We start from the raw sequence: 12,209 nt of genomic DNA on the forward strand, positions 1-12,209 counted from the left end.
GTAAGAATTTATAGAGGCATTGGCGTGCATTTCCTAAGCTGTGTGTGTCAGCATCCCTAAATATTGAGTGAAAATGATTGAATCGGAGAATACTACCCACTACGGAATTTTCAATAGCTTGTTCCAAGCCTGTATTTTTTACATACGTTTGAAGTGGTGGGGCTTGTGACAAGTAAAACAGCCGAGGCCAATAGCGTTGAATTACGTACTAGCCACGTCACTGTACTGAGCGTTTTAAAAGCCCACGTTTAACGTTCATTTCAAGTCAGGTTTCATTACATATAGAAATATGAATTTTAGATGAATATGTTGTTTTATTACGTCTGAGACAGTGACGTTTGTCAGATATTGAAAGAGGAGAACACGAAAAACATTTTTATGAACATTATGAGATAAATGTTTGGACAGGGGGCGGATTTGGAACGGCCTGGGTAAGTAGACGATTTCAACCTTTGAGGTCCGTAAAAAGAAAACGTACGGTGTGTGGTAACATAGTTGTATAAACGCAAATGTTTTAATTTTCCCTCCTGAATTTTTTTTTATATTTTTGTGAGGTGTCTTATAAAAATCTAAGTGTACTGTCCCGTTTCTAAGATGAAGTCATAATTTAGAAATATAAAAACGATTAGCGTTTCAAAACAGCGTGCTCTGCTCCATACAAACACTTCTTTGCATTCATACCGCCATCTAGCGAAAACGTATGGAATTCTCCACGCCGTCCAAATGCCTTTTTTTTCTTTTCTTTTTTTTCTTTTTTTTTTTTTTTTATCACGCGGGGATTTCCTGAGGAAGTCAGACCAAGGGGGCTTTCCAGCTACTAGAATTGACATCAACAGCTCACAGATACAGTTGTGTGTTCTCTACGTTTTCCATCTTCGGTCTACGCAGTTTTTTGGTATTCGTAATCAACAATGAAAATATTTAAGCACTTGATCATGGCTGCCCGTCGGAAAACCAGCGAATACACACCATTTTTCATATAATTTGGACGTTTTAGTCTTGGTGTCTGTCATATGAGTGTGCAGTTCACTGAGGCTCCATTTGTTACATTGTTCAAGGCAACAGTGTTGGACTATTGGACGACGTGGACGAATTGATTCATGTAAGTGTTGCATGTAGTCTTCATACTTCGCATATCATAGATTTAGGTAACCAGATGTTGGTTGAAGGTAAAGCTTAAGTCATGTGTCAAGAGAGCCCTAGCGCTACATAAAACTACATAAGCTAATGTTAGCTATGTGATTTCATCTGCTCGCAGCTCTTTACTAGCCAAAATTCTAACCTGTATATGAATTTTATAGGCAAATATAATCTTTTCTCTGCCAGAGTACGAGCTAATACACGAAGAAGCCTCGCAGGGAAAGAGTTCTAGCCACAAATATTCAAGCTCACCTGTTGTCCCGGAGCTCTCATTTAAGTAATTAAATATTCGCATTAAAGTTAGCCACGTTCACGATAACCATGAAACATATATGGGTTTATGGTCGTTTTTCCGATTTATAGTCAAAATATATTTATTGACTGTTTAATCTTGAAGGCTGAATGTTTGGAATAGCCTTTAGTTCTATAGGGTCGACTCTTTTCTCTTTAAACTATTACATTTAGCCAGTGATGCTGTCTTTGAAAGTTATCAATTATCTGAATCAAGTCGGAAAAAATGAAAAAAAAAAAATGCCGTGAAATTGTGGAGTAATTAATTCTTGCATGCAGAGCCCATGGAATTTCCTCCGTCACATCCAATCCATACCAGACTTTTATTCCGTAGTTTTTGTATATTTTGTGGGTGGAAAAACACTAGCCATCTGTTGTAAGCCTTAAAGAATTATGGTTACGTTCCCACTGGTACTCTGGCATCTTACTTTGTACCATTAAAGACACGTGGACGCTTTATCTGGTTGACGTTCACGTTTATTTGGCTGGTTTAAACACATTTTGTGACGGATAGTATTTTTAAACTGAAAATTACCACCGTTTGTTCACACCCGTCATGGACAATCCTTTTCATTCACACACAATTCCATATCAGGTTCATCCAACATCGGTTTCACTTTCAGAATAGCATAGTAGGGACTTGAATGCCCCAAACGTTCAACAAATGTTTGGTAACGTGTTTTTTTTTTTTTCTTTTGGTCTCCTCCCATAAGTGGGCCTGTATGATATTCATATGATTGTATATCTCGTCAGTGACGTCCCAGTTTCATTTTACATGTGTTGTATCAGCCTGACTAATTTAACATTCACACCAGCTCCAGGTGTGGAATCCAGAGCTGTTCCCGTAAGCGAACTGGCCCCTCTCTCTTCTCATTTAAAAATCCTTCCTCCCTTAGCAAAATGTCAGACAAAGAAACTTGCACCCCCCCCCCAACCCCCCCACCGTTTGCTGAAGAGTTATGTTTCATTTTTAGTCCGAACTGAATTGCACTCAGGGCCCCGTTTTTAGACGTAATGACGACCTCATCATTCACGCCTACATTTTAAAAAACCTAACATGTGGTGTCATATCACGCTCAAGTGTTACGTTTGGTGTGAACTGGAAAGGGCGTGAGTGGCCCCCGTCTAGAATCAGACATACTGAGATACAAGTGCTTTATTTTACAGTAGCTTCACGCATTACAAACCATCCACTGCTGCAAACCTGTTTGCTGGACCTGTAGCTCTAATGATCCGTGGAGCCATAAGTATATATCCTCTGATTGTAAAGTACAAACGTCATTCTGTCTTGCGCAACACGTTGGTTTGTGGAGTATGAATACCAGCATGTTCTGAGCATGCTCTCATGGAATGCTGACTGCCTTTGTGCAGCGGTTGCGAGTCAGCATTGTTTGTGATAATAGGTAGGAGATGAGATTGAAAATGGAAAAGTCCCTTAAATATTCCTGAAAGTCCCAAGTCAGAGAGAAGTGCCGGAGCTGATCAGCCAGATATGGAACCACCTTGTCAATCAGGACTGTTTGACACTTGTTTTTAGATTCTGGGCTTAATGGAGCAGGGGGTTTTCTTTCTTTCTTTCTTTCTTTCTTTCTTTCTTTCTTTCTTGCTGTCTTGTGTCGTGTACATTGGCCTCAGTTAGAATTCTCTCTTGTTGCTGTGATGTAGTTTTGCTGACTTGCTATGGGGAGGTTCAGGCCCCTCTGGGCCTCTGTAAAGACTGTCTTGACTGTCTTTGACTGACAATGAAAAAAAAAAAAAAAGATATGCAAATAGAACTGAATCGATGTGAGTGCTGAAACGCTCCTCTCCCCCTGTAGACTTCTTGTGCTGCCAAGGTGGCAGAGGCAACGTGACTCTCCAGTATAACTCCAAAATAAAGATTCAGAAGCAGTAAATTTCATCGACCAGATTGTTTTTTGACATGCTCTGATTTTGAAGTGGATGAAAGCTTTTTTTAAATAAACGTGGTAAAGTGATTTGCTCCCAACCACACAAAAAGTTAGAGTTGTGGTGAGGTAGAAATTCTGGGCAAACGAGTTCTTTGACTGTTTCAGTTTGGTTTTCTATAGATGAAATTGATTTGTATACTATTTTTATTATTATTATTTAATTTGGAAGTCATTTTGGATGCATTACTTTGGATCCATCACTTTGGTCTACTAAATGAATAAATGTAAATGTAATTTACCTCAGAGAGTGTGCGTGTGTGTGTGTGTGTGCACGAGTCATATGTAGTGTTAGAGACTTGTAGTTTTCCTCTTCATTCAGCCCTGGTTTGAGCAGATGGACTTCAGTATGAGGCCACAGTGGAACTAGAGGTCCCAGTGAAGGCCCAGACTACCCCCCTTGACCAAGGTCTCTCTCTGTAAGAGAGATGATTTCAAACACAGGAGTGTCCAAAGTGTCTGATATGTTAGGGTCTTATTAAACGGAGAAAAATCATTACCATACATGCCACATATGACTGCCTCACTGGTTTTCCAGGCACACCAGAGACCCAAAGGTATCGTGAGTAAGCCCGAGAGTAAATGCAAATATCAGCCACATTTGGTACTTTTTTTTTTTTTTTCTCGTTTTCCTGAAGCCGTGTGTAAGTTTTAACAAGCCACAGGAGACAAAAGCCGTAATTTTGGTTTTACTTGTTTTGAAAGCACAGTGAAAGCAGAAAGAAAAAAAAAAGAAAAGCTATAGTGAACAGCTAAGCTGTGATGCAGTTTTCTTGGTGTGGCCTAACTGTGCTGTCCTCTACATTTAGGAATGGTGACTGCAATTTTGGCCTGTGCTGGGACCCTCCCGCGCACGCACGCGCTTTTGTGTGTGTGTGTGTGTGTGTGTGTGTGTGTGTGTGTGTGTGTATATGTTTGAATGTGTGGTATATTCCAGCGGGGGATATAATTAGCCGAAGGGCACTCAGCGTGTTATGAAGGGATTTCCCAGTTTTGAGCTCCAGTGAGGAGCTGTAGATGTGGCAATTCAACCACAGTCATTAAACAGCACCCAGGCATTTCCGTATGGAAATATAAGGACAAAAACACACACACACACACACAGCTAACGTGACACTACTGCATTGTTCTGCTAAGTGAAGCTCTTTGAAACTTTTCCCCCCGAACTAATCCTTGGGATCTACAGCACGCCTGTGTTTTTTCCCCCCACAGTTCAGCACCACATCAAACCATTTAACTCTTAAACTAACAAAAAAAAAGTCATTTAACGTTGAGTTGAACTGGTGGAATTGGTTCTGTACAGCCAAAAAAAAAAAAAAAGAAAGAAAAAAGAACAAAACAAAATGACAAAAAAAGAAAAAAAATAAAAACCCCTAAAGATGTTCAGTCATTTTGCACTGGCATCAGTCAGAAACTCATTTGCCAAATAATAGACCAAAGCTGGCTTGGCTGGCCTTTCGCGAGAGCGTTCTCTTTGCAAATATTGACCGAAATGGTAAAGCTGTGGAAGGCTGGAATCTCCCTCGTCAACCAGACAGCGTATGTTTGGCCAAAGGATGACCTAATCTCTGCTCTCGGCCATCTCAGGACAAAGCTCTTTCTCTTTTGCCTTTTTGCCGAGTAGAAAGCGCTACTGCCGACTGATATAATAATCAGACCGTTGTTAGATCAACGAAAGAACGAACGCACAACGAAGAGATGATAAAGTCAAGTGAAAAAAGAAACAACCCCCCCCCCCCCCCCAAAAAAAAACAGTGATTTCAGTGCACCTAAAATCCTTCATCACCACAAGGCCTCAGAGAATGGGAATATGATACAACACGAATGTGTATAATACATATTACTGTATGTAAATGTTATGGAGGCGAAGAGAACAGGGGCAGGGTCACACGCTGCTTTAAAAGCCTTAAATGAATGTTAAACTAAAACATTTCATTCCCAGTAGAAACTTGATACGGTCAGCACACTGTTTGCCATACGGTGCTCTGTATTTTCTGTGGTCCAGTGTGAACATAAGGCAGGACATGTCTACAGTGGATGTGTCTGTGTTTACTAGGTCATTGACACCCGAGTGGCTTTCCCTCGCACTCCATTTTTCCCCGTTTTCACGCCGCTTTCTCTCTCTCTCTCTCTCTCTCTCTCTCCTGTGTTCAGGTCATGTCCGCAGGTCAGAATGTTGATGGGCGTGAGCTGCAGATCCCGTTGCAGCGTGCCCCGTCTTTGGCCTTTTCCAACCCGGCCCAGCGGCAGTGGGCCGAGTCTGGTTTCCTGCCGGTCCTGGGCGGCTTCCGGGACCACTTCGTCCTGCCGCCAGAGCCCAAGTACTGCTGCGAGGCCTGTCGGCTGGTCCTGTGCAATCCCAGACAGACAGAATGTGGACATCGGTTCTGTGAATCCTGCATTAACGATTTGCTCAGGTTAGAGTCTGGACACTGCCGTGTCATGGATGGATGGATGGATGGATGGATGGATGGATTCATAGATCTGTCAGTTTCTAATGGGAAATTGGTCCAGGGAAGTCAGTCCTCATGAAGATACAGGAGAGCATAAAGAACTCAGATTGCTAGGTCCAGAAAATAGCTGAGATTTAAAAATAAATTGACAAGTATTCAGAGAAAGCTGGTGATTTTCAGTTAAAGGATTAAAATCATTCAGTAAATGCACATGAATGAGCTGTAGTTGTTATTACTACTTTGTTGGAAATGAATTTAATTAAATGCTTTGTGGGCATGCTGAAATGAGCATGTTTAATGGGATAGTGTTTGCTCTACTGATGTAACGTCAGAGCAAAAATTTTATTTTGCTATAAATTCATTTTAATCCCCCCCTCCCCTTTCCTTAGTAAACCCAACCCCATGTGCCCAGCGGATATGGAACCACTGTTTGACGACAAGGTGAGCAAATCAGATTAAACACCCTCCACCCATAACATCCCAACCCATCGCAACAAACAGTCCTACCAACACCGTCCCCAACTGCTTGGCCCTGGTGAATTGGCCGTTAACCAGACCTGTTCATTTGCTTGTCATTTTTCCTGTGTCAGATATTTCGAGACGTTTGCTGTAACAGAGAGATCATGGCTCTGAAAGTGTACTGTAGGAGTGAGAAAAACGGATGCAAGGAGCAGATGAGTTTACAGCAAGTCATGGTAAGTTCCTATAAATTATGTTCTCTCTTAGGGAAAAGAAACCCAACGCAAGTACGCATAAACTAATAGAGGAAGGGACTTACACAAGACAACTGTTTGATTTTTGATAGCTGGGTCGTCATTTGACACTACAAGAACAATTTATTGAAGGTTCAGATCTGTTATGTGATTCTATTTTTAATAAATTGTTTTTTTTGGGGTTTTTTTTTATCTTTCTCCCCACATCATTGCGCATCAAAAATGTAAACCTGTCTTCCCTCTCTCTCTCTTTCTCCCTCTTGCTCCCTCTCTCTCTCTCTCTTTTTTAATGCCCAGGACCATCTGAATGTGTGTCCATACTTTGAGGTACCATGTCCTCTTGGAAAGTGTAAGGAGAAGATGATGAGAAAAGACATGCCTGAACACTTGAGTCGTAAATGTAAACACAGGGAGACGACCTGTGAATTCTGCAAACATAAAATGGCCCTCACAGAGTTACAGGTACGCAAACAACAACAAACCCTCTTAAGGGGTCCTCTTCGTGTTGGGGGGAAAAAACAAGCTCCATTATGTCTTCTTTAAAGATTGTTTACCTGTGGAAATGCCAGAAAGGTCAATGAACACTGATATTTATTGACCTTTAAAAACAGGTCAGAGATAACTGCTGCATTTTGTTATCTTTTTGTTTTTTAATAATTATTTGGAATTAATGGATGAAGTGGTCAGTTCCACTTCTTTGTAGTATTTCCCTTCCTTTCCGCTAGTATTTTTATTTTTTTTTTGTTCTTGTCGGTCTTATGATCTTCAGTTTCACTTTGCTGCAGGGAACTTTAGGGAATCTCCTGACATGGTGTATCATTCATTGACTATCTGTACGCTGAAACACTTTCCCATCAACTCATCAACTCAAGACTGTGAAGTGACAGTTCATGTACTCGCACCATAGAGATCTGAAAGTTAAACATACCCAAAAGAATTGTGGGGGTTTCCTCATCCAACCCTCTTTTCACTACCAGGGTTGTCAGTGTGGATATGTCCTCACAATGCACATTTGTCTCTCAGTGTCAGTGTGTGTGTGTGTGTGTATGTCCTCACAGCGCAGATTTCTCTGACATGAGTGCTTTTTTCAGAAACACAAAGATACTGTGTGTCCTGCGATTCCAGTGCCCTGCCCAAATCACTGCTCATTTTCCTCCCTTTTAAGGAGTGAGGTAAGTGCTGGCTTGATTTTTATTTTAAACATTATTTAAACATGTATTTTTTTTTTATTTATTCATTCGTTTGTTTTAAGCTTGTTGTCAGAGTTGTCTTTTGATCTTGTGTATTTCAAAACCTCTTAATTTCCTGTTTGTAATGGACTTGAAATGATGGCTTGATTCCGACGGCATGTTTGTAGTCTATTGTAATAATGGATTTTTCGTGACTTGAATTATCCAATCAGATTGTGGCAGTAATACTCGCAATCAGTCCTGGATACTATTTTTTTTTGATGTGTAATTTGATTACAAAAACTTCTCTAAGGATTACATGATTACATTTTGAAAGACTTTTAACGTATGCTGAGATAATAGTTATTCGTAAACCTATTTTCACAAAAATGAAATACTCACACACTGTGCGTAATCATGAAGGAGGGACAGATAAGATAATTAGCTACATGTGTAACGTGTGCCCTAGCATATGTGATGCGTTCGAGGAAGAAAGACATGCATATGTGTGACTAACTAACTTGTGGATCACATGTGTGCCGCCAAAATTGCTTATGTTACAAATGATCACAAATATCCCCAATATCCCAACATAATGTTATTATGTGTTTTAGCATCCGTGCTGCCTAATAATAATGTCAGTAACTTAAATAACTAACTTAGATAGATAGGCACATAGACAAATGGATGAATAGATATATTATATAGATATAGATAAAATATGAATATTGATGGATATAGCTGTAGGTATAGATAGATAGATGGATGTAAATGTGTCTCTAATTATCTGAACAGATTAACTGTCAGTTTCAGGATGAAAGAGGTTTAATGTCAGAACTACGGCTGAAGAGACTAAGTTACTGTTACTGTTACCAAGTTACGTGTAACTGAGTGACTCAAAATGAAGCCACAGGATTATAAAGACTGAACCTTTCTCCTCTAGCTGTCCAGTCACCAGCACGACTGCCCAATGGCCCAGGTCACCTGCTCCTTCATTCGCTACGGATGCACTTACAAGGTGAATACAAGCGCTCTGAAACACTAGTGTATCGTTTAATGCATGGGTAAACCTGAACCTTGTGTTTATGTGATGTTTTTCAGATTTTTTAAAATTTGAATCAAACTGGTGCGCATGTGATTTTTAAAAAAAAAAAAAAAAAAGATTATCCTAAATATAAAGCTGAAATCATTTGGAAAAAAAAATTAATAAAGTTGTGGGGTTTTTTTTCTGGGTCAGAAACTAGAATTTAAAAGGTAAAATTCACCTTTGCTGACATAGGGGTCCGTTTTTAAGCTCTCGCCATTAATATGTCAACGTGATTATTATGTTGTTTTAATTGTATAGACCAACATTTGAAACAACAAAGGAACCTTTTGTTGTTTTCATTTGGGAAAATGTGTTAATTAAGCCTAAGAGTTGCCAAGTCTGACCGAATGAAAAGAGACTCTAATTATGTTTTTAATGACCAGAAGTCAAAGTCGCTGTGTTGCCCCACCTCCTGTGAGAGCGTTATTCTTTATCTGGTCTCAGAGGACGCGGGGATAAGCACCTTAGAAAGACCGCGAACAGACTCGACCATATTACACATGATAACAAAAAATCTTGCTCTGGCAACAGCTGTGCTGTTGACTTAACAATCACCTATTTGTGAATTCAACGTCATTAAAAAACAGGAGAAGTATACAGTTTGGAGAAAATTTTACTCGAATAACGTGAAATATAACTGGTAAAAATCCAAATGATTGATTTAAAACCCATCTGTGGTTCAGACGTACATCCCGGTACGTGTTGAAATATACCCTTATGTCAAAAGCATCTTGATTTAAGAGGTCTTTTATGCATTTTTAATGCAGACTGTAATAACACTTTAATGCATTTTAGGGTCTGAATCAAGAGCTGAGGGAACACGAGTTAAGCTTTGCCTCGGAGCACCTGCGTATGATGGCTGCAAGAAACACTGTTATTGAGGCTAAGGTGAGTCAATCATGCTAATCTACATTGCGAATGCCACAGGTCTGTGCTTGATCGGAACGGCGTCTGTGGTCATGATTTTTGTTGTTGTTGTTGTATTTTCAGAAAATTATTGTGGTCGTTAATGTGTCAGTTTCTTTTTTTGTAATGCAGTTATATTATTGTTTGACTGCTCTCAGCTCTTCGTTTCTCCTAGACTACGCTGCTTTTTCAAACACCAGACTGGGTTAGCTAAGTTGGTGCGCCTTTTGTTTGCTCAGCGTGTTTTACTGTGTTTGCTAGCGTTTGGTGGCTACGGTCACATATTAGGTGGCGAGTGTGTATGAGCAAAACTTTAAGTGTGTGTGTGTGTGTGTAAACAAATTTTAGCGAGTGCTGAGTATGCGCGTTGGTGCATACTAACTGCGTCTATGAATGTTGGGTGTATGAATTGTTGTAGGCGTTTTACATAGCGTTGTCTGAGAGCATACGTTAAGCGCGTATTAGCGGGTTGTTAAGGGTGTACCCTTGGCCTTCTATCTCAGGTGGAGGACGTAAAAGCAGAGATACAGGAGCGGTATATGGTTCTCCCCGGCCTGAGCTCCCGTCTGTCTGACGCCGAGGCCCAGTGCGAGGAACTCAAAGACAAGCTGAGGCAGCTGGAACAGAAGCTAGCCAGCATGCAGGTACACCCTCTGTCCTTCCCAAATCATTTTCACTCTGAACAACCCTGTCAGATTCCTTTGGATGGCCTTGACACTATACGCGAATCGTAAGTTAAAAAAAAAAAAAAAAATGTTGCCAGAATTTTACGTCACATGAACGTCATACCCTTGATAAGCCGAATATGTTTCTTCAGAGATGAAACAAACATTTGAAACTGCTGCAGTTGTTTTTCTTGAGGAGAATTGAAAGAGCTTTAAGTTTTGGTTACTGATTCACTTTTATGTTGGGCTGTAAACTACAGGTCAAAGGGTGAATCATTTCTTGAAGATATATAGATTAGGATTCCTTTTTTTTCTGAGTTCATTATTCAGATTGAGTCCTCTGAGTGTGTTTGCGTGCATGTGAATGTATCTGTTGTCTCGGGTATGCAGAAGCTAATGAGCTCCCACTCGGAGAAGCTGCTGTCGGTGGAGATGGAGCTACGCGACCTGCGGCCTCTGAGAGGAGTCAGAGAAGAGATGGACACGCTCAGAGCGACGGTGGAGAGTGTCAGGGCCAGAGTGGAAACGCTAGAGCTCGGACGAGGCGTCTCTAACACAGGCACACACACTTTAGGTCAGTCCTGTGCCTTACCACTACAGACCCCCCCCCCCCCACACACACACACACACAAACAAACATACACACACTGTTACCCCTCTGCTACTGCAATGTTAGTACCAGTCACAGTCTTTTGGGAATGATTTTCCTAACCCTTGATTTTGGGCAGGGATACCCAATTTCAGTCTGAGTGAACCAAGTCTTTCAGTCCGCTCTCGTCTCCTAATTGGAAGCTTTTTTTTTTTTTTTTTTTTTACCTGGGGAAACAGGCCTGTGTACTCCTCAGCGAATCAGAGACCACAGTGCTTGGTTGATTCAAAAACTAGTAGAACAATGGCCCTTCAGGACTGTATTTTGGGGACCCAGGATCTAGAATATGTGTATGTTAAACATGACTGTCAAAGGATCGGCTCAACATATAATTATAATTCTACTCACTGTTTTTTTTTTTTTTACAGGCTCCTTGGAGACGCAGCTCTCTCGTCACGACGACATGCTGAGCGTCCACGACATCCGATTGGCCGAGATGGACCTGAAACTGCAGATCCTAGAGACGGCCAGCTTCAACGGCACGCTAATCTGGAAGATCCGGGACTACAAACGTCGGAAACAGGAAGCGGTGGCGGGAAAGACGCTCTCCCTCTACAGCCAGCCCTTCTACACCGGCTACTTCGGCTACAAAATGTGCGCTCGCGTCTACCTGAACGGCGACGGCATGGGGAAGGGCACGCACCTCTCGCTGTTTTTCGTGGTGATGCGCGGCGAGTATGACGCCCTCCTCCCCTGGCCCTTCAAACAGAAAGTGACTCTGATGCTGATGGACCAGGGGCCGAGCCGGAAGCACCTGGGAGACGCCTTCAAGCCCGACCCGAACAGCAGCAGCTTCCGCAGGCCCGTGGCCGAGATGAACATCGCCTCGGGCTGCCCGCTCTTTGTGGCCCAGACCGTGCTGGAAAACGGGACCTACATCAAAGACGACACCATATTCATTAAAGTCACAGTGGATACCTCCGACTTGCCTGACCCCTGACCTTTTAACCTGTGGAGTTGCAGCTGATGTAAACACGAGGGCAGGGCCGAAGCATCCGTTCAGGTGCTTGACTGGGGGGGAAGGGGGGGGCATACGAAGGAAAGAGAAAGAGACGGAAGAGATAGAAGAGGGATGGAGAGAGAAAGAGGGAGTGAAAAGATAGAGAAACGGATACCCAGACAGAGGAGAGGGGGAGATGGAAGAGATGAAAGTTAGAGAGCCTGATGGAGGGTAAAGTCTTAAAGAGAGA

At 41.7% G+C, this 12,209-nt stretch overlaps 1 protein-coding gene across 1 annotated transcript; it reads left to right on the top strand.

Annotated features, from left to right (window-relative positions):
* Positions 1-1,053: 1,053 nt before the first annotated feature.
* traf3 (TNF receptor-associated factor 3) lies at positions 1,054-11,959 on the top strand. The gene is made up of 11 exons (XM_030780625.1): positions 1,054-1,102; positions 5,532-5,794; positions 6,220-6,271; positions 6,421-6,525; positions 6,841-7,005; positions 7,635-7,715; positions 8,656-8,730; positions 9,595-9,687; positions 10,209-10,349; positions 10,761-10,944; positions 11,388-11,959. The coding sequence occupies exons 2-11, from the start codon at positions 5,535-5,537 to the stop codon at positions 11,957-11,959; spliced, it is 1,728 nt and encodes a 575-aa protein (XP_030636485.1). The 5' UTR covers positions 1,054-1,102; positions 5,532-5,534.
* Positions 11,960-12,209: the final 250 nt, after the last annotated feature.

Source organism: Chanos chanos, chromosome 1 (assembly GCF_902362185.1).
Source record: "Chanos chanos chromosome 1, fChaCha1.1, whole genome shotgun sequence".
NCBI classification, from domain to species: Eukaryota; Metazoa; Chordata; class Actinopteri; order Gonorynchiformes; family Chanidae; genus Chanos; species Chanos chanos.

Coding starts and splice junctions, on each gene's coding strand:
- traf3 (XM_030780625.1), top strand. CDS start 5,535: ATGTCCGCAGGTCAGAATGTTGATGGGCGTGAGCTGCAGATCCCGTTG. Junction 6,526..6,840: donor TGAGTTTACAGCAAGTCATG/GTAAGTTCCTAT, acceptor TTTAATGCCCAG/GACCATCTGAATGTGTGTCC. Junction 8,731..9,594: donor GCTACGGATGCACTTACAAG/GTGAATACAAGC, acceptor AATGCATTTTAG/GGTCTGAATCAAGAGCTGAG.